Source organism: Giraffa tippelskirchi, chromosome 9 (assembly GCF_054371585.1).
Source record: "Giraffa tippelskirchi isolate mGirTip1 chromosome 9, T2T-mGirTip1v1.2.pri, whole genome shotgun sequence".
NCBI classification, from domain to species: Eukaryota; Metazoa; Chordata; class Mammalia; order Artiodactyla; family Giraffidae; genus Giraffa; species Giraffa tippelskirchi.
Window position 1 is genome coordinate 11,567,403 of NC_137283.1, and position 20,116 is coordinate 11,587,518.

Sequence of the window (20,116 nt, forward strand, 5' to 3'; positions counted from 1 at the left end):
AAGCAGCTGCCACCCTTTCAGCTCAGGACAAAGACAAGGGGAGCATCCCTGAGCCTAACCTGTAGTATGGAGCCAGGCCATGTGCAGTCTGAGGCACAGCTGCCTAGCCAAGGTCAACCTAGACCAGGCAAACCATGGTCAACCTGCAGAGAAGTGAGCGTGAATTCTCACTTGTTGTTAGCCATTGACTTTGGGGGTAGTTTGTTACACAGCAGTATTGTGGAAATAACTTGACTAATACACTGTTCTAGTGCATGCTATGATCATCTCTTTCTCAAAAATACTACAACAGCCTCCTAACTGGCCTCTTCTCTCTCCTCTCTTCTCTACACACCCTTAAAAAGTAAATCAGTTCATGATAATCCTTTGGATAACATCTCTCCCCCATCTTATTCTTAGCAAATCCAAACTTCTCTATAGCTTACAAGGCCCTGCACAGTCTAGACCCTAACTGCTCCAACTCATTTTATATTCCTTTCTGTTTCCACCACACCCAGCCCTGCCCAGCCCTCTCATCCCTTAAACATGTCAAGCTTATTTTCCTTTAATGCCTTTACACTTTCTGTTCCCTCTGCCTAAAACACCATTCTTCTACATATCTGTGGCTGGCTCCCTAAAATCTTCTACTGGTCAATTTTAATGTTACCTTCACAGGAAGGACTTCCCTGTGTATTCTAACCAATAGCTCCCCATTCCCAGCCCTCCCCCTAGCAACTTTCTATCACATGACCCTTATTGGTCCCTAGAAATATTGATCAGTTTACTCTCTGTCTTCCTGACTATGATGCCAACTCCACGAGGTCAGAGCTCTTGTCTATTCTGTTCACATCCTTGGTGCCTTAAACACTGGTTGGCACTCAACACAGAGGGCTGGTCCTCGGTAGATGTTGGATGGATGGATAAACACTTGGCAGCCAGGGGCCTGGGTCAAATTCTAGCTCTGTCCTTAAGATGACTGTGGGGATGGGGGAGGGAGGAGGGAGAAGAATCTGTTCAAGGTGTCTCTAACACCCCTTCGGCCTTTGGGGCCAGGCACATATTCAGATAGCAAGCAAAGCAAACCTTCACCCTCTGCTCCCAATGAAAGCCAGCTGTCAGTTGGGTCAGCGCTCTCCCTGTGGATGAAGCACCCACTATGTGCCCGACACTGTGCCCTTTTTTCAGACTAGAACTGGGCAGGAGTGTCACCAGGGGCCCAGCAGAAACAAGGAAGGCCTCCTCAGGGGCCTACAGCCCGCTAATCTCTTTAACTTTCCAAATAACCCCTTTGGCCTGCTAATCCCTTTAAGGTTACAAATGGGCCCCACAGAAGTGAGAATGGGTGAAGTCAGAGTTCCTGGTAATGAAGTGCTTGAACTTGGATTCCTCCCGACATGTGCAGTACAATGAGATGATTTTCTCCCTAATGAGATTAGGAAATTCTATTAGCGCTCCAGCTGCTGACCTGATTCCACAAGGCCGAGGCTCCCGGGCTGGACCTGTGGCCCTGGAAATCTGTGTTCCTGGGAAGTCGGACACCCCACCCTCCAGGTGATGGCCAGGGGCCTCCCCAGACCCACCCAGAAGCTACAGTCTCCCCCGGTGTGTTCCCAGGACCCTCTCCTTGACTCCCCACTCCAGAGCAGTGTGAGAGCCCCAGGCACTCGGGAGGTGCTCCTGGAGTCTTCACTCCTTCTTGCTCTATAATAACAATAATAGCTAATAATAATAATTACTTGAACATGAGGCAAGTACTGGTCTAAGCACCAGACGGGTTTTAACTCTTTCAGTCCTTACCACAACTTTTTTTTTTATGCTCTATGATTCCATTTATATAACTTACAAAAACCAGGCCAAATGAAATTCTGGTGTTAGAAGTTGGGATAATGGTTAACTTTGGGTGGGAAGGTGGGAGGAGACTGGGAAGAGGGATGCTGGGGGAGCATCTGAGGTGCTGGCGAAGGTTTTATTTCTTCATCTAGATGGTACATGCTTGGTTCATCACAACCTGCTGATGTGGATCTTAATTTTATTTCTACTTAACAGGTGAGGGGGCTTCCCTTGTAGCTCAGTCGGTAAAGAATCTTCCTGCAATGCAGGAGACCCTGGTTCGATCCCTGGATTGGGAAGATTCCCTGGAGAAGGAAATGGCAACCCACTCCAGTATTACTGCCTGGACAATACCGTGGACAGAGGAGCCTGGTGGGCTACAGTCCATGGGGTCGCAAGAGTCAGACACGACTTAGCGACTAAACCATCACCACCAGTAGGTGAGGACACGGAGGCACACAGAAATCCGTTAACCTGTGCAAAGTCCCACAGCTGCAGCACCTATCTGCACTGGAGCAACACAGTCTCTCTCTTCAGCCTGTCTCCACCTTCCTGCTCAGGTTTCCCTGTCTTGTCCTGCTTCCTCAGAAAGTCTGCCCTTCTCCACAGCCGGCAAGCCTCAGGGTCTGAGCCGCACATTTGCCCTTTTCCCGGGTGGGCTGCTCTGAGGCCTTTGTTGGGGGGCAGCGGTCAGCAAGGGCACTTGATGACTGGTTGAGCGATCGCCAGCCTGTCATGGGATCGGCTGACTGAGAGATCGAAGCTCTGACTAGCCTCTCACCATCTGGCACCTCCCTCCCCGTCACCTTTCTGACAGTTGCTCCAACACCTCTCCCCTTTACTCTCTGGTTTCCAGCACACTGCCCTCATGGCATGTCCTCCAATACACTAGGCATGCTTCTGCCTCAGGGCCTTGGCACTTGCTGTTCTTTAGGCCTAGAACAGGCTTCTCCCAGATGATGCAAAGACAGTACGTTACTATGTCATTATCACCACATCAACATATGTGTGCATGTCCTGATTACTTTATGCATATTAGCCCTTCATCCTGACATCAATCCTGAGGTGGGTATTTTATTTATTTTTGGCCAAAACGTGCAGCATGAGGACCTTAGTCCCCCAGCAGGAATCAAACTCATTCCCCCTGCAATGGAAGCCTGAAGTCTTAACCACTGGACCACCAGGGAAGTCCCTGAGGTGGCTGCTTTAAATCCATTTTACAGACAAGAGATCTGAGGCACAGAGAAATAAAATAACTTGCTCACAGCCATCCAGCTGGTAAGCAATGAGGCGAGATTCAAATCCAGTTTGTCTCCAGAATCTGAGTGCTAACCTGTCTGCCCTAACACCCCCTCCACTTGCCTGGTTCCCTCCACTTGCCTCCTTCAGGTTGTTGTTTTAATACCCTGTAGTAAGGAGATTTCCCTTTCTCTCTTTCCTACTTTTGTTCTCCCATAGTACTTAGAGTTTGGGCTAGTATTCCCCGACATTTACTGGTTTGTAAAGTGCCGAAATATTTCAAACTTGATGAGGTTCTTGTTGCCCAGAACCTCAGAAATGCTCCCTTGTCACTCTGGCCCGTCTCCAGATTGTCCAAGATCTTCAGCCCTCCAGGGCTCACACCAGGCCTCTAGAGCCCTGGTCCTGAGCCACCACAGTGTCTCAGTGCCGTACTAGTTGCTAAATATGTAACTATCACCCCTGTTTATCACCATTAGATGCATATATTCATTTGTTTGTTGTTTAGTCGCTAAGTAGTGTCTGACTCTTTTGTGACCCCATGGACTGTAGCCCACCAGGCTCCTCTGTCCATGGGATTGTCCAGGCAAGAATACTGGAGTGGGTTGCCATTTCCTCCTCCAAGGGATCTTCCCAACCCAGGGATCGAACCGAGGTCTCCTGCTTTGGCAGGCAGATTCTTTACCACTGAGCCATCAGGGGAGCCCTGATATGCATATATATACATTTTTTTTTTTTTTTCTTTTTCTTCTTTCTTTGATTTGTGTCTGTCTGGAAAGTCTAGGAAGGAGAGGGGTTTTTTTGGTAGGCTTATTTATCCCCGAGCCCAGCACACAGTAGGTGCTCAGTAAATACTTGGCAAGTAGTTTTAGACCTGGCTGTGGTGAGCAGTCTGGGAGGTGGGATGTGCCTGGTACTGCGTCGTGGGGTGGGCTCACCGTGTCTGGGGGGCGCTCCAGCTTCACAGGGTGGAGGAGGTGACTCCCTGGGGAGGTGGCCTCGGGGTCGCCTGCCCCCAGCAAGGAGACCACCCCGTTACAGTCCACCGTGCTGTTCCTTTTGCCGTTGAGCACGTGGCCGGGAGTTGAGGTTCCAGGACTGGGCTGTCCCTGGGTACTAGGCCGCCGCAGGGGCCAAGGCACCAGCAGTGATGTGCGGTGGCTCTCACTGTCCCCGGCGGTGCTGTTTTCATCATCCGCAAAATCTGTCTCAGAGCCCAGGTCCCGTCGGCGGAAGGTGAAAATGCTCCCATGGCTGGAGCGCGGCTTCATGGAGGTCCTGCTGAGGCCGTGGGTGATGCTGAAACGATTCTGAAGGCATGGAGAGAGGACATGATGGGGACAGCGTTCCACATGCTCCCGGCCTGTAACTCGTGGTATCGGCCCCAGCTCGACTTGGAGCACTGAGGGCTTCTGTCTGCCACATAGGAACTGAGTGGGTTGACTAGGGGTGCTCCGAGGAGGGGGTGCAGGATTAGAGGCATTTTCTGGGATCTCTGCTCACCTGAGGCCTGTGTTCCTGGGGTTCTGAGACTGACGCTTATATGGGAAAGAAGTAGACAGAAGGCTCCTGATGGTATAGACAGGCTTGGCCTGAGCAGGACCTCGGCAATCAGCCATGTCCCTTGCTCATCTGGGCATGTCTGTGAGCTCCTACCAATCCACACGATAGGGGTGCCCCCCGGCTCCAGTGCTGGGGACTTAGCTGAGGTTGGGGATACGCTAATACCCAAACCTACCCTATCCCTCTGCTCAGGCCTTCTCCACTCTAAGAGTGGCCATGGGAAACAGGACGGACTCGGAGGGGGCTCAAGGAATATTTCCCTTGGGGAGCAATCGTGGGGGCTCTGACAGCACCAGGCTTAGCATGATGGCTTTTCGCTGCCAGATCCATCCTGAAAGGGGCAGAGCCACAGCTGGGGGTTACCATTGCTCGGGGACCATCCTCCGAGTCGGACTTGGGGAACTTGTCATCTCCACACTCCTCTGTCCCTGAAGACATTCGTTTTCTTCTCTTGCTCCTTCTCTCATGGGTGGTTACTGGGGCCAACGGGGACATCTCCAAGGAGCTGCGGGACACGGTGTCCACACCCCTAATGGCGAGGGCCTGAAAAATGGTGGAAGAAGGGATGTCGTGGTCATGGAGACAGGGTGCAGACTCAGGCCAAGGTAGGCCAGCCAACTATCAGCACCTTGGTTTTCCCCAACATTCATCCCAAAAGGAGGGTACTATGGACAGGTATGCACAGACCCAGGATGTTTTCAGAAAGATCCAGATCCAGGGAGGAGGAAAGTAGTGGCTAAAGTGGACAGCTCATGAAAGAGTAGAGTGTTGGGCAGATGGGGGTGTTGATGAGCAGAAGTGACAGAATTAGAGGGCAGGGGATCTTCTAGAAGGTTTGGCTGGCCAAAATGGGTGCTGGAGGAGGTGGCATAGGGCAGTGAGAAGGAAGTGGATGTCCTTGGCCTGGCTTCTAAAAGGTTTGTTCTGCAGTTAGCTGCCGGCACCCATGTGTGGGACTGTGGGGACAGCCACGGCAGCATTACCAGTCCTCATTTGCTGAGCCTGAGCCTTTGACATTGGATCTTCCTATCGCAACAGAAAGTATCCCTTGACCAGGATAAACTATGTCTATGGACACAAGATTCTCTTTTACCCAGCATGCACTGGGCTCACAGTGACCACTTTTAGCCAGGAGCTACCACCTTTATCCACCTGGCAACTACCTTCACCCGGGAGATACCATGGTCATAGGGAAGAGCTTTCCCCCAGCAGGCACCATCCTCACAAGGCCCACCTTTACTCAGCAGGCACCACTTATACCCACCTCATGAACAGGCTCTGTCTTCACCCAGCAGCTAACAAATTTTTGTTCAGCAGACACCACATTCACAGGAAATATCTATACCCACCAGACAATTGCTTTATCCAGCAGGTACCAGCTTTACCCAGCATGCATCACACCCCCAGATACCAGTACGTCCCAGCAGGTATCACACTTGTAGGCACCCATGGTCAGGTGAAGGCTTGTTCTGGAGGTTCCTTGGCTGCACTGCTCACTCACCTCCTGCTCTTTCTTGAGCAACTCCATGGCTTCCTGGAATCGCTTTTCCTTCTCCTCTGTCTCCGCTATGGTGGCTTGGTTTTGCTCCTCGTAGGCCATGGCGACCACAGCCAGGATCAAGTTCACCAAGTAGAAGGAGCCCAGGAAGATGACCAGCATGAAGAAGATCATGTAGATCTTCCCTGCAGACCTCAGGGTCTGGAGGAGCAAGGGGGCAGAGGTCATCGTCACTGGGGCTCCTTCTGGGTCATGGTCGTAAATTCCAAGTTGCCCAGCCTGGCTGTGCCGGGGGTTCAGATGGCCACAGCGTGGGGAGGCAGGAGAACATGTCCCGCCTATAGACAGAAGCACCTTAACCAACAGAAGAGAGGGACCTACATGCATGGGGAGGTGCCCCACTCGTGGGAGGAGGCAGAAGGCTCCAGTAGACAGAGAAAGTGTTGCAGCACATAGGGTGAACTAGCGTCCCACTCACAGAGCACAGAGTGTCTTATATAGAGGGCTGGGTCCTTGGTCACCAACAAAAGGAAAGTTTCTTTGCTTGCTGAGCCCCCGCCCCTCAGAGCCCTCTGTCCCCACTCTGTTCTGGCCAGTGGGGAAGCTGCTGGGGCTGCCTGTGGCTAGTCACTTGTACAGCCCGGGCCCTGGTGCTGGGCTCTCAGCCCATCCTGGTGGCCTCGCGCACCCACATACCTGCTGGTAGAGGCGCTCCCAGCAGTCCTGCGTCATCAGTCGGAAGAGAGCGAGGAAGGCCCAGGCGAAGGAGTCGAAGCTGGTGTAGCCATGGTCAGGGTTCTCGCCTGCCTTCAGGCACCTGTAGCCCTCGGGACAGGTCCTGTGCCCAGACACAGTGACTCGTTCCATGCTGTGAGGGGTCCTCTGTCCCTGAGACTCTAGCCCCACAAACCTATTGCCACACAGCGGGGTCCTGCTGTCCTGAGTTTTCATGCTGTGCCTCCCAGCCGGGACACTGTCTTCTCTTTTTCTCTTCATCTGTCTGCTGTGAGGCCTAAATCCAGCTCCCTCTGTCCACACGACATGCCATCACAGCTGGTGTCTGCATTGCCTCTCCCCTCCCAAAGGAAGTGTCAAGGGCCTGGCTCAGGTTACTTCCCTGCCTGCCCACCCCAGGGGAGCTGGGCACAGGGCAGACACGTGGGGGGAGCACTGAGGCTGAGCTGAATAGGACAGACCCCGGCAAAGGCCAGACCATGGGGTTGCGGGATGATTCCGGGGCGGGAATGACGGGGTGGATGATTCTGGGGCCCGGCCATGTCTAGAGGGGGCAGTCTCTCTCCCAAAAGGGAGCACTGGGCTGGAGGATGGGGACAAGGGAAATTTGGCAAGTAGGAGGATGCAACCAAGGGGCCTCTGTGCCTTGCTAACGTGCTAAATTAAGAAAAGAAGAGTTTCTCTGTGGCAACAAGAAGGGCTCTGGAACTTCATATTCAGACGGGCAGGCCTACTGCCCCGCAGAGCACCGCCCCTCGGTGAGCCTGTGTGACCCTGCAGGACAGTTACGCTGACCCAGGAGCAGGTATACACAGGGCCCTAGAAGATGCACGTGGCCACTGGGCATCTCTGGGAACCACACCCTGCTTGCCCTGGAGGAGAGTCTAGGCTGCCAGGGGAGGCCATACTTTTAACCTGATGGACAGTTTAAGACGGAGAAAGCGAAGACTGGAAGGGGAGGGTGCCACCCTGGGGAGCTTTGGGAAGGGAATGGAGCCAGGGTTGGACTGGTGGGGGGCCCTGCAGTGCTTTCTGGGTCCTCTCTTCAGCATTCTGTCTGCCCTCCCTGCAGAGGTGAGCCCCCTTCTTTCTTTACCTCTCCCAGCTGTCTCTCTGTGGGGGTGGAGGGGCATCTTCCAGAGACCTGGCAGGGAAGAGAGCCAGGGAAAGGTCTTGCTGTCCCTGGCGTCAAGGGCATAAACAGAAAGCACTGGAAGGAGATTCCCCTGGCTGGGTGAGGTGGCCCTGGGGGGTGGGTGGTACATACCCAGCGTCGGAGCTGTTCCCACACAGTAACACGTCAGAGGTGCCATTCTTGAGTAGGTAATTTTCTGGAAGAGAAGCATCTGATAATGAGGGACATGTGGGGTCGAGACTCCTGGGGTTTCCAACTTACATCCTAGGCGTGAGGAGGGGTATATAGGCACCGCTGGATGTCTTCCGTCTGCTTCGCTACCCCGGCCCTGCCCTCTGCCCTCTGCCCGGCCAGGTTTGAGGCAATACTGGCTGCTTCTCTGGCCTTCCGCTTGCTCCTCCTTATACAGTCAGCTGTCAGTGTCCCCAGTGGGCTCAGGAAGGCCCCACAGGGAACTTCTACACCTGCTCCAATCACTCAGGGGCCAACCTCGGTCATGAGAGGCCACGAACTAGGAGGCAGGGGTCTGTTCAGACAGGGCTAGGGTTGGACCAGGTGAGACATGGGACACCAATCCTGTCGCCTCCACTCTGTGGCCATCTATCCCCTTCTCCCACCCCACTACCTGCCTCAATCTTAGGCAGCAGTTTTCCAAGACCAGCAGCGTCAAGCATCACCTGGGAGCCGGTTAGAAAGGCAACTTCCCAGAGATACTGACTCAGAAACTCAGGAGGTGGGGCCCAGCAGTCTGTATTTCCTGGAACCTTCCAGGTGACTCTTGCATGCATGAAAGTTTTGGAACTGCTGCTACATGGCCACAGCTGAATCACAAGCAGATTCACTCACAGAGTTTCCATCTATTTCATTTTTCCAAAGTGGACTGCTGGTGTAGGTTAGAGGTCTTGACTTCAGAATGGCCCTTGGGGCCCTTGTAGACTAGGATGTGGCCTTGTACCAGCATCTACCATCAACTTTTGGTCCAGACTGATGGCTCTAGACAAGGGGGGTGCTGGCTATCAGTCTGGAGGATAGAAGTGTAACCCACAGGGCAGTGAAACAACCTGAGGGGCTCACATGGCTTTGCACCATCACAGAACTTGTCCTGGGCTGCACTAGGATGGAATTAACATCCTGACAAGGATCACTGACATCAAGTGACAAAGCCCACGCTAAGCAGATCGGGTCTCCACTCTGAAGCCTCAAAAACGGTCCCAGCTCTGTTCCCCGACCCCTTCCAAGGGAAACCCTTCCCCCTGCAGGCAGGCTGGTTTCTTCACCATTCCCGACCCTGCAAACATGGTAACTGCTATTCTCCTATCTACCTCTCCATCCTCCTGTTCTTCAAGGGTCATCTCCCCGTAGAGCCTGAGAACTCAGGAGAACTCAGCCTGAGAACTCAGTGCTAAGACTGCTCCTCTCCTGTCCCCTCTCCTGGAGCCCCAGAGGGCAGAGGCAGGGATCCCTGATACCCAGCCAGGTCTCTAGGGGAGCAGGTAGGGCTTGGATGTTCCCGGACAGAGGCTTGTGTGGGAGATGCCCAGCCCTGGTGGGGGTGTCAGAACCCTGCCGGGGGCCACAGGGCCAAGTTGGCACCTGGGTCGTTGAGGTAGAGGTCCAGCGATTCCCATATCAGGCCGGCGGCCTCCACGGAGCCGTTGCTGCTGTTGGTGCCATTGAGTACCGTGAAGTTGCGAACGCACTTATGCCTCAGGTTGCCCATGAAAAGCTGCAGGCCGATCAGGGCGAAGACGCTGAGGCAGAAGACCGTGAGGACCATCACGTCGGCCAGCTTCTTCACAGACTGGATCAGGGCCCCCACGATGGTCTTCAGGCCTGGGGGAGGTGAGGCGGAGCGCGGGGTCACCCACGGTACCACATCCCCTGCTCCAGTGAGCAAGGGCCGGACCTGAGGGGTGCTGGGCCGGGTGGGCAATCACGAGGTGGGGGCAGGGGAGGGAGGCCTCTCTTGGGTTTTTCAGACCAAAGCTCCCCCTTTCCTCTGCTCCTGAGATTCTGTCCTGATCCCCTGCAGCGGGAGTCCAGCTGGAGTCCCTCTGTGTATTTTCAGAGGGGCCTCATTCTCTTTGCTCTCCCGTAACCAAATACCTGATATAAGTATGGAAAGTGCTGTTTCTTTGAGGGAGAAAACACTCAAAGCTTGTCCCTCTCTCACTGGTCCCCAGGGAAGGAGACAGAGGGCCAGGCCCATTCCAGGGCAATGGAGAGCCTTAGCCTTGATCCTGAGATGGGAAGAGACAGCCATTCTCAGTAGAGGAATGTGTTTGCCAGGGAGGTGGGGTGTGTGTGTGTGTAAGATCTGGCAAGGCCGTGGTGGGTGATGTCCCAAGGAGCCTCTTTTGCCTCAGGTCACACTTTTTGGGAAAGGCTCAGGGGCACCTGTTTTGTATTTTCCTCCTCTGCCCTGCCCGCTGGGGACTCGTCCCCATCCATCCTGCTCCCCAAAGCTGAGAGGCCATGATGTGTTAGTTGCACGGCCCAGTTCCCTGCAGAAGCCAGCACCACACAGAACAGCACGTGTAGACACCTTTGGTGTGACACTTGGCTGCGGTCCTGTGACAAGTTCACAAGTTCGAGCAGAGCATAGGGAGTGAGGGAACTTCTCTGCCAGCAGCGGGGACTCACCACCCCCACCCCTCCTCCCCAGCCTTCCTCCCTTCATCAAAGCGGCCGGATCTCAGATTAAGCTCCATCCATCCATCGTCCAGCCGGTTAATGTGTTAAGAGCACCCGTGTGGCAGTGCCCATGACTCAGAGACAAGGAGGCAGTGATGGGCAAACACGGAAGAGGGGAGAGGAAGTCCTCCCCATAGTGCCAGCAATGCTGCTGCCTGCCCGGGGCTCGGAGGCACTCAGCGTCCTCTGTGAAATCGTCCTGGCAGATGTTGGCAACTGCCTGGGCAGTGAGTGGACCTTGAAGGGGCCTGTGCCCAGAGTGGTGGTGGTAATGGGATTCATGAGCCCTCTGTAGTCCAGGACTATGCTTCATCTCTAGCAGAGCTTCTGGGACCCTGTGGTGGGCATCTGGGTCTCCTTGCCATGCCCACTGAAAGAGGCACAGGGTAGGGGGCAAAGTAATGGGCAGTGGGCAACAGCTCACATTTCCAAACTGGACTCTGCCTCCACAGCATCTTTGCCCTAAAGCACTCAGTTCAAGGCTCTGAACACCTCCTAGTCTATGGTGATAGTGTTCTTGGGAACAATCAGTTGGTGACCTATCCCTTTAACCATTTCTCAGATTGATGACAGAGTCCACTTCTGGCCAGGAGGATTCCAACAAGGGAGAGGGGTTCTTTCTGAAAAGATCCAGGAAGGGATGGGTCCTGGCGGATCAAATGGGAAAGTCTCCCTCCACTGAAGCTCTAACAGGCTGACTGAAGAGCCTTAGGAAACCAATCATTCCGATTTCTTCCCATTTTAAAGGAAAGGAGACTGAGGTCTGGAGAGAGCCACAGCTATTAAGCCTCAGCTCAGGGGACACCTCCTCCAGGGAGACTTCCGTAATGTTGACCACAGCATTTTCCTGATGCTCACTTTCAGGAGCTGCTGTCTGGCAGCTTTGAAGAGATCCAGTGGGGCTGGGTTGGGAATGGTGGGCTCCCTTTCCTTTAACCCCAGATGGAGAAACAGTTTCTTGTCAGCCTTTTTTAATAGAACAAACTGGGACATGCCTTTTCTTAATGACTCTGGTCAGTGTGCTTTCCTACCTTTGCCGGGTGTGTGCTGTGAAGTCCCCGGGGCCCTAGAGGACAGACCTCGAGGATCTGAGGATGTATGTGTACCAAGGCCAATGACACCTGTTATGACGGTGGGGTGGGGGAGGCTTCATGGGAATTGGAGCAGCCTGTCCCACTCACTATGACCTTCTAGCACGCCTGGGCCACTTGTGGGGAGTATGGGGGCAAGTGGCTCCTGTGCTCAGCCCATGGTGGGATCAGAGCCAGAAGGAGCATTCTGAGGCTCAGTGTGAAGTCAGCATGAATGGGGGCTCCCCTTATATGATAAATGAGCCCCACCAAGGGAGGCTGAACTTCAGGGAGCTCAGGGCAGGGCCCCTGGCTCCCTGGAGGCAGCAACAGCCAAAAGCAGGCCAAGGGCCTAGGACCCATCCACTTTCCAAATCAGGAGTGGATACCACCATCTGGTTCTGCCATCTCTACAGATCGGTGGCGTACAACCTGTTTCTAGCTGTCTGCTCAAAAGTAGCAACTGCTCCGGTTCTGAGCGTGGATGTGCTGGGAGGGGCCTCTGGGTTCTGACATCGTCGGAAGTCTCAGAAAACTTTCCTAGATGGATGGGGTCGACTGGCTTTCTAGAGAGGCCACCTGGGCCTCGGCAGGTTTCCTGGGGACAATTGCCAACATGTTGTCAAGGAGAATTTCTTCCCGGGGCTACCATGCACGGTTTGCTAAACGTCTACCGCACATGCAGCAAAGGCTGTTAGACGCCAAGGCCCGGCGACACCTGTCCACAGAGTACGCTCTGTATCACAGAATGGGGCGGGAGTGCCAGCTGTGTGTGTATCACCCCAGGGGGCTCAAGGCAGGGGTGGGGCACTCAGCTGGGAAAGGCCATGCCCAAGCTGTCTTTCTGGGCTCTGGGTGTGGTTTCCCTACAAACAGTTCTTTTCGTTTCCTGATTGCAGGATGATTGATGCTTTGAGGTGAAGCAACACACATACAAGCTTTCACCTCTTTCGTTAGTTGAATTCAGTTTGGGAAAGCAATCACTGTCCTGGGAAGAATTTGGGTTCAACCCAGGACCTTCCATGGTGCACTCTGGGCCCCCGGGGGTCTGTGGTGCTGGGCTTTGCCGGGGTGGGCCTGGAGCCCATTTGAGGCACTGAGGGGACAACTGTGTCCACTGCCAATAGCCCCCACATCCGAGCTCTGGGAAAGGTACTCTGGGGACAGGCACCTTCGGGGGGACCTTCCTGAGGGTCACCTTGGCCCCCAGGTGGCTGGAAAGTCCCAAGCGTATCCCTCCAGCCTTGGCGTTTAACCTGATTTTCACCTGAAATGACTGATATAGTTTTCAGGGCCCGGAGGACTCGGAAGGTACGTAAAGCTGAGACATTGCCCAGGTCGACAAATTCAGTGGTGTATCTGTAACAAGGGAAATTCACACACAAGACAGTGACAACACACCAGGAGGACACACGGTCAGAGGAGGCGGGGTGGGGGAAACAGAGAGAGAGTCACTTGTAGCTGAGTTCTGGGAGGCAAACCTGAGCATCTTACCTGGGATAACTGAAATAGTTTTTAGAGCTCTCAGGACTCTGAAAGTTCGAAGAGCCGACAAATTGCCTAGTTTTATATTTTCTGATACATACCTGCAGAATCAAACCACAGTTATTGGGAATTACAAAGCGGCACCTCAGCCCACCCTCCCCGGCCAGCCCTCTCTCTTCTCCCGCTCCCACGGGAAGGGCTGGGCATGACCCGCGGCCTCCCCCAGGTCTTTGTCCTGCTCTCCTCCCTCCTGCCATGGGGACCTCAGCAAGGATGCCTTAAGAGTGTCCACAGAGCAAGCACCCAGGCAACTCCCTTGGTGACGGTCCCGTGAACGACCGGCGCCAGGAGGTGGCTACTCTGCCACATTCTCCATGCCACTGGGTACTGTGATGCACAGCCACATGGGGTCTGGGGCTGGGGACGTGGCCAAGAGGGAAACTCCATTTTCCAGGAGGAAAGTGATAAAGGAAGCAAGCGGCTGTCTGGTCCTAGTTGTGCCCTGCATCTTCTGCAGTGTCACGGGCTCATGCCTTGAAACTCTGACCTGTGGGACTCAGAAGCCCCAGAGACCACTGTGGAGGCATGGCTGGGTGTCTGAAGGCAGCCTGCTTGCTCCTTCCAACCACAAATCTCTGCGCAAGGGCTGCTTCAGGAGTCCCTGAAGTCAGAAGGTGGCGGTGACCTGCGAACTCAGAGGGATAAGACTTCCCAAGAGGATGCTTTGGAAGGCAAGATGGGAGGTTGCCCAGATAGTGAGCTCTTTGACTACGGGCGATGACCAACACAAGAAGAGGAAAAAGGCACGTTGTGGAGTCCTCCGGATGTGCCAACCCCTCTCCCATGAGTCCACCTCTGTCTTGGTGTCCCCTTACGATGGGTCTCCATGGGAGGAGTCACCTTGGGAAGTGAGCAGCCCTCCTGGGGATGTGTCCTGCTCGGGCCCAAGCGGTGCTTAGCTGGGCTGAGGGGCCATGGGCGCAACTTGGACAACAGATTCCATAGGCCCAGAAGGAAGGCGTCGGTCTCTGGGGGGCTGGGCCCATCCAAGCAGAACACAAGGACACGCGTGGATGGGTCCCATGACCAGAATGTCTGAGCATGGATGGATAGTGTGTGCCCGGGGCCGTTGGGAGAGTGGCAAGTGACTGGTAATATTTAATCCAAGGTTTCACATCCAGGGTGTCTGACATTTAACCGAAGGTGTCTGATGTTTGACAAAGAACAGCGGACTCTGGATGGCTCATGTGTAACCAAGTGTGTCCGACCCGATGTCTGAGTGATGTCAGCCCAGAGACACTGGGTGAGTGTCGAGGGTGGGTTGACAGGGCTGATGGACTCACTCTGCCAGTCAGTGTGGCCCTCCAGGCCCTTCCACTCTGCTTAGAGCTTCTGAATCTGCCTTCAAGCTCTGGAGGTCTGCAGGGAGGGACCTGTAAGGCTGCACCAAGGGACTCAGTGTCCTGAGGTTGGTCGGGTCCAGCCTGGTCCAGCACTGACATCAGCTTCCTCTCCGTCCACTCATGGGGCTCCTCCATCCTCAAGGGGCTCTGTGGACCAAACCTGCTCCCTCCTTAATCTCCATATCTCTTCAGGGATGGGAAGTCAGCAGACTCATTCTCAGCAGATCTTTCCTTCCTTTCCTTTCCTGGAAAGCAGAGCTTTCCATGGTGTGGTTTCCATTTCTTCCACTGGACTCACGGCAGCCTGCAAATCTTTCTTGGGTGCACCAGTCAGATAGAGCCCTGGCTTCCAATGGGAGGTAAACATCACCTCATCTGTTGATTTGGTTGAAGCTCCATCTCAACTTTGGATGGCTAGTCCACTTTCTGCGAGGGCTCTGACCCTCAGGCCTCTGAGGGTCCCACATTCTCCTCTCAGACTTAGACTCTGTCCTGACATGGTGTGGCCATGGGACTATCAGGATGAACCTGGACCATTGCCAATGTCGCTATTACACGGAAGCCACGGTTCCAGCCTGCAGGTGGCTCTGGGTCCATTTTCTGCGGCTACTCCAGTGGGTGTGCCCCAGAACAGAGTTTTCTTGCTGAGGACACTGGCTTCAAGGCTGTGTCTCCTGGGTATAGGGAATGGGCAGAGAGCTGTGCCAGAGAGGGATCCAGCTACTTCAGCCTCTTGTCCCTTCCAGACCCTGCCTGTCCCCTCGAGTCTCCAGGGAAGCCCTGCCCATATCCTGCTTGGATTTAGCCAGTCTGTGCCCGTCCCAGTGTAGACCCTGCCTCCCCCATCCCCTCAGGGTCCCCAGCACCAACAGTGCTTGCCCTCTAGTCAACACCTGCTGGGTACAGGAAAGCCAAGACCCCAAGGGGTATGGTCTCCATAGCCTTCAAGGCCAGTGGCTGAGAATGGGACGGGGCCAGCGATCAGAATACTGAGAAGGAAGAATCCTGGAAGGTGGGGTGCAGGGCAGGGTGACGGCAACGTGTGTCTGTGGGCACATCTGTAACACGGCGGCTACTGCCTCTTTTACTTGACCCAGAACCTGGTGTCTGACTACTTCCCATCTCAGGGCCCTAGACCCTCACCGAAGCCTCTCTTGGGGCCCTGGAGTACGGAAAGGCAAGAAAGACCCTGTCTCTAGCAAAGGGGTAGCTTCAACAGTGGCCCAGAGCGGGGTGGAGCAGAGATCCATGCTGCCCAAATGCTCCATCAAGCCATTCTGCTCTTTCTGCGGTGGCCAAACCTCAGGGCAGGGGCAGAGAGCTGGGGTGGGGTCGCGGGCCCTAACACAGAAAGAGCAGATGGTGGGTGAGAGTTCTACCCGCTCACACCAGCCCCAGTGCTAGAGGAAGGCTTTTGGAGGCTGAGGAGCCACGAGGAAGGCAGAGCCTGGCCTTCCTCCTGCTTGGCCCCCATCTGGTCAGACAGCCCTCCCATTCCAGGCAGACAGCCCCTCCTCGGCTGCAAGGCAGAGGTACAGCCAGCACGTTAGCTACTGCGGTGATTGCCACCCTCTCCTCTCTGCCCTCCCTCCCTTCCCCTCCAGGTTTGGTTTCCATAACAACCCCAGAAGGTGGGAGGCTGCGCTAACTAGCAGGTAATGCCCAGTTGAAAGGGGGGCCACAGGAAGAGCTCTGGCTGGAGGGTTACAAGTGGAGCCTGACAGGCTTCCGGCACCCTCCTCTGACCCTCCACAATCTCTAAAGTGGGTGGGACTGGGGATCAGGTGGAAGCCTAAGTCAGAAACATCAGATTAGGGGTGCTTCTCAAGGTTACGAGTTGGGAGACCTGGTTTGAGTCCCTGTGTTGCTGCTGATTCATCCTACAATTTGAGGCAAGGGGTAGGCTCTCTTTGAGCCTCAGTTTCTCCATCGTTAAAACGGAGGGGAGGTGGGGGAATTTCACTGAACAGAACTTTCCTGCTACTTTGATTATTCTAGGAGCCCCACATTATTGAATCACTTTGGAAAGCAGAACGCTTTTCACTGCATCACCACAGCAGTAATTCATTGTTTTCACAAAGCAGGAGGATCATCAATCGAAGTGCTGGACCAATCTAGCCCAGAGAGCAAATCTGGCATTCCAATGGGCCCAGGCAGCCCCAGGGGAAGTGATGGGCCATTTCTTGTGAGACACTCAGAAACATGGAAATAGCCTGGTGGCCTTGGAGATTTCTCTCTGCTTTTTCAGCCCAGGGTCATATAGAATGAGGACAGGAGGCCTTGGAGAGCAAGGCACTCCTGCTCTGCGATTCTGAATGAAGGGAGTAGTTTCCCTTGGGATTCTGTGGGGGGCTGACTGGGATTCTCTCACGAGACAGGACAGGAGGACTTCCTAAGAGCTAGATGGAGAGGACTCAGAGCACCGCCCAGAGTCATGGGCTGAAGACAAGTCAAAGCCTGGCTCCTGACATCAGACAAGGGGCCCAAGGTTCTGGGCATGTTGTTGCAATAACCCAGTTCTCTGCTCAGGCTCCAGGACGGGAAGGTAGGGAAGGCTCAAGCAGATGCTGTATCCTCCTCCTGTGACTTCAGGCCCTCAAGGGTCTCTGGATCACCGCCCACCTCCTGCAGGGCACCTGAGAGCCTGGGCCTGGTGATCCTATTCCACTCTCATCAGTCCTGGCTCAGACACAGAAAATGCTATCTCCCTCCTCACACCTTGGACTCACCTCCTAGCTCTGTGTTCTCAGCTGATGACCCTGCTTCTTACCACAGAGAAAACAGAAGCAGTCAGAAGAGAAATTCCTTCTCTCATCATCGGCTCTATCAATCCACCCCCACTGCCACTGGGAATTCTGTCTTCCCTGCTCTTACAGCCAACACTCCCCCTAGACCCTGGATTCCCAACCCCTCAGGGCCAGCTCAAGGGCTTTGCTCCTGCAGTTGGCCCCTTTCCACCATCACCAACTTGCCCTCTCTCCTGGATCATTCCCATCAACCTGCACAGATGCTCCCTTCTTTAAGGGTCCTCCCCTCTGATCACCATTCTACCTTGGGTCCTCTTTTAGAGTAAACCCCACAGACCAGATGGGTACACTTGCCCTCCTCCACTCTCCTTCCACCCTTCCTTGAGCCCTCTCTAATCAGGTGTGTGTCCCCCATCTTGTCAAGGTCAAGGTCATCCACCATTTTTATGTTGTCGACTCCAGCAGTGCATCTCGGTTCTCACGAGCCTCCTTGTGGCTTCTTTCGAGTCACGTCCCCTCGCTGGCTTTCAGGACACTGCTCTCTGCTCGTTTTCCTCAGCCCTCCCCGGGGGTTCCCTCCAGTCTCTTCGCTCCATCCTCCTTCTTCCTGACTTCAGGATGTCGGAGCGTCCCAGGGTACAGTCCCCAGGCGGCTTCCCTTCCCTGGCGACTCTCCCAGATGATCTCATCTGGTCTCCTGGCTTTAAATACCATCCGTATCCCGATGGCTTCTAAATTTATACCTCCGAGTGGACCTCTTTCCTGAATTCCAGGCTGAAAGATCCAGTTGCTGACTCGGTATCTCACCCTGGATGCTTTCATACCTAATATATTCCAGACCGGATATTCGAGTCTTCTCCTCCCTCCGTTCTCCAGGCCGACACGTAGTCACACCAGCCACTCAGCTGCTCAAGCCAAAAGCTGCCTTGAGGTCTCCTGTCAGGCCTACTTTCAAACACCCCCAGAATCTGACCATATCTCACACCTTCTCCACCGGGACCCCGGTACCAGCCACCATCTCTCTCTCCTGGCTACCAAAACAGCCTCTGCACTTACCCTTCCACAGAACAGCCAGGGTCACCTTCTTGAAGGTAAATCAGAGTGCGTCCCTCCCTGCTTTTAACCCCCATCAGCTCTCGTCACACTCGACTCTTTTCTCAGCCTGTAGGGTTGAAGTCTGTCTCCCACAGCCCAGGGCCCTTGCCCTTGTTTGCTCAGCTCTGTCCAGGCCTAAATCGACACTGGATTCGGGCAAGTGGTAGCCCCTCTCCAAGCCTCGGTTTTCCCACCTGTAAAAGGGTGGGCTGGAGTCAGCTGACCAGGAGTGTGTCTATAAATAGGGGCTCTGCTGCCTGTTCTGACCAGGAGACAGAGAGTGCCCCATCATCAAGGTCCAGTCTCTCTCTTTCCCTCTTTCCTCCACCACATGAGCTCAGAGCCACTCACATCCAAGGGCCAATAAAGACTTCGTCATGAACATGCGGATTTAGTCAGTCTGAGAAACCTAGAAAGCGGCAGTGGAACTGAACCTTGGATGCCACCCAGCTCAATACCAGTGCTTCACCAGTGGGGAAAGTGAGGCTCTGAAAGGGCAGGGAGTATAACCTTCACTGGCTCTGCTGTTGCCAAGGTCCAGCACCCAGCTCTGCACACACTGGGCTCTCCACACACATCAGTCTTTCAGAAAGGGTTTGACGGCTAAGCCCCTGACCACGACTCCTGCATGAGAGGCCTGCCCTATCCCTCAACCCCGCCAGAACCCAGCATCCGTTGTCTGAGATATCCAGAGTGGCATGCCTCAATCCCACCCCTCAGCAAGAGGTCTCCTCCCAGGCAAGGAAGTGGGGTTTCAGCCGGTGGAGCAGCAGGCCTAGGGTCATGTTTGCTCACTGAGTCCCTGGCATCAGTCTGCTCATCTGTAAAACAGAGATAAAGAACCCCAAACCTGTCTACCTCTCTGGCTGGTGTGAGGACCCAGTGGATCGTGTTGGTGACTAGGCGTCTCACAATGTACCAGACGTGGGGTCTGTGAGTGGAGATTGAGCTCCTGGGGATGTCTGGCCACTTCTCTGGGCTCCTTTGCTCTCTCTCCTGCAGTTTAAATCACCTTGGAATTCAGGTCACTTTTCATAGTGGTCCAGAAATTTCAGGTTGCAACATTGGTTTCCCTTGACGGAAAGTGCAGAGGATGCGAAAGCAGAATCTTAATGAAGCCCCCTTTGACCACAAGGCTGCCACGGAGCCACAGATGAGCCAGTGGCCCTGACCCCTAAGGAAGCTCAGGCTACTCTGAACCCGTCTCTCTCCACCAGGATGAGCCGAGGGCCTCCATGCCATCTTCCACCTCCAGAGCAGGAAAGTGCATTGCTCTATAGCCACCTGCAGAGATGACGGGCCTGGGGCCAGGAGTGGTGCCCAAGCCCCTCAGTGTGGCCTCTCCCAGAACAACGCAGTGACAAGGTACTTACGCCATGATGATCACACTGAAGTCCAGCCAGTTCCACGGGTCCCGAAGGAAGGTGAATGCATGCAGGCAGAAGCCTCGAGCCAGAATCTTGACCAAAGACTCAAAGGTGTAGATGGCAGTGAAGGTGTACCTGGGGAGGAGAGATCAGCGGGAGGGTGAAGCCTGCAGGACAGGTTGGCATGAGCCCTATGCATCTTTCCCCCTCAGACCAGGCTCTCTGCAAAGCCCCCATGGCAGAGCTGGAGTTGGGAGCTGGAGCTTTGTTCCAAAA

At 54.5% G+C, this 20,116-nt stretch overlaps 1 protein-coding gene across 5 annotated transcripts in view; it reads right to left on the reverse strand.

Annotated features, from left to right (window-relative positions):
* SCN5A (sodium voltage-gated channel alpha subunit 5) overlaps positions 1–20,116 on the reverse strand; it is a 129,514-nt gene that overhangs the window by 53,009 nt on the left and 56,389 nt on the right. For 3 of the 5 annotated variants that reach the window (XM_081527399.1, XM_081527400.1, XM_081527401.1), the window contains 8 exons: positions 19,847–19,975; positions 13,011–13,102; positions 9,573–9,812; positions 8,112–8,175; positions 6,806–6,947; positions 6,113–6,310; positions 4,975–5,154; positions 3,987–4,358 (listed from right to left, as the gene is read on the reverse strand). In XM_081527399.1, the coding sequence (XP_081383525.1) occupies positions 3,987–4,358; positions 4,975–5,154; positions 6,113–6,310; positions 6,806–6,947; positions 8,112–8,175; positions 9,573–9,812; positions 13,011–13,102; positions 19,847–19,975 (1,417 nt within the window). Of the gene's footprint in view, positions 1–3,986; positions 4,359–4,974; positions 5,155–6,112; positions 6,311–6,805; positions 6,948–8,111; positions 8,176–9,572; positions 9,813–13,010; positions 13,103–13,237; positions 13,330–19,846; positions 19,976–20,116 lie in introns of all 5 variants that reach the window. The other 2 variants (XM_081527402.1, XM_081527403.1) reach the window with 1 other exon arrangement.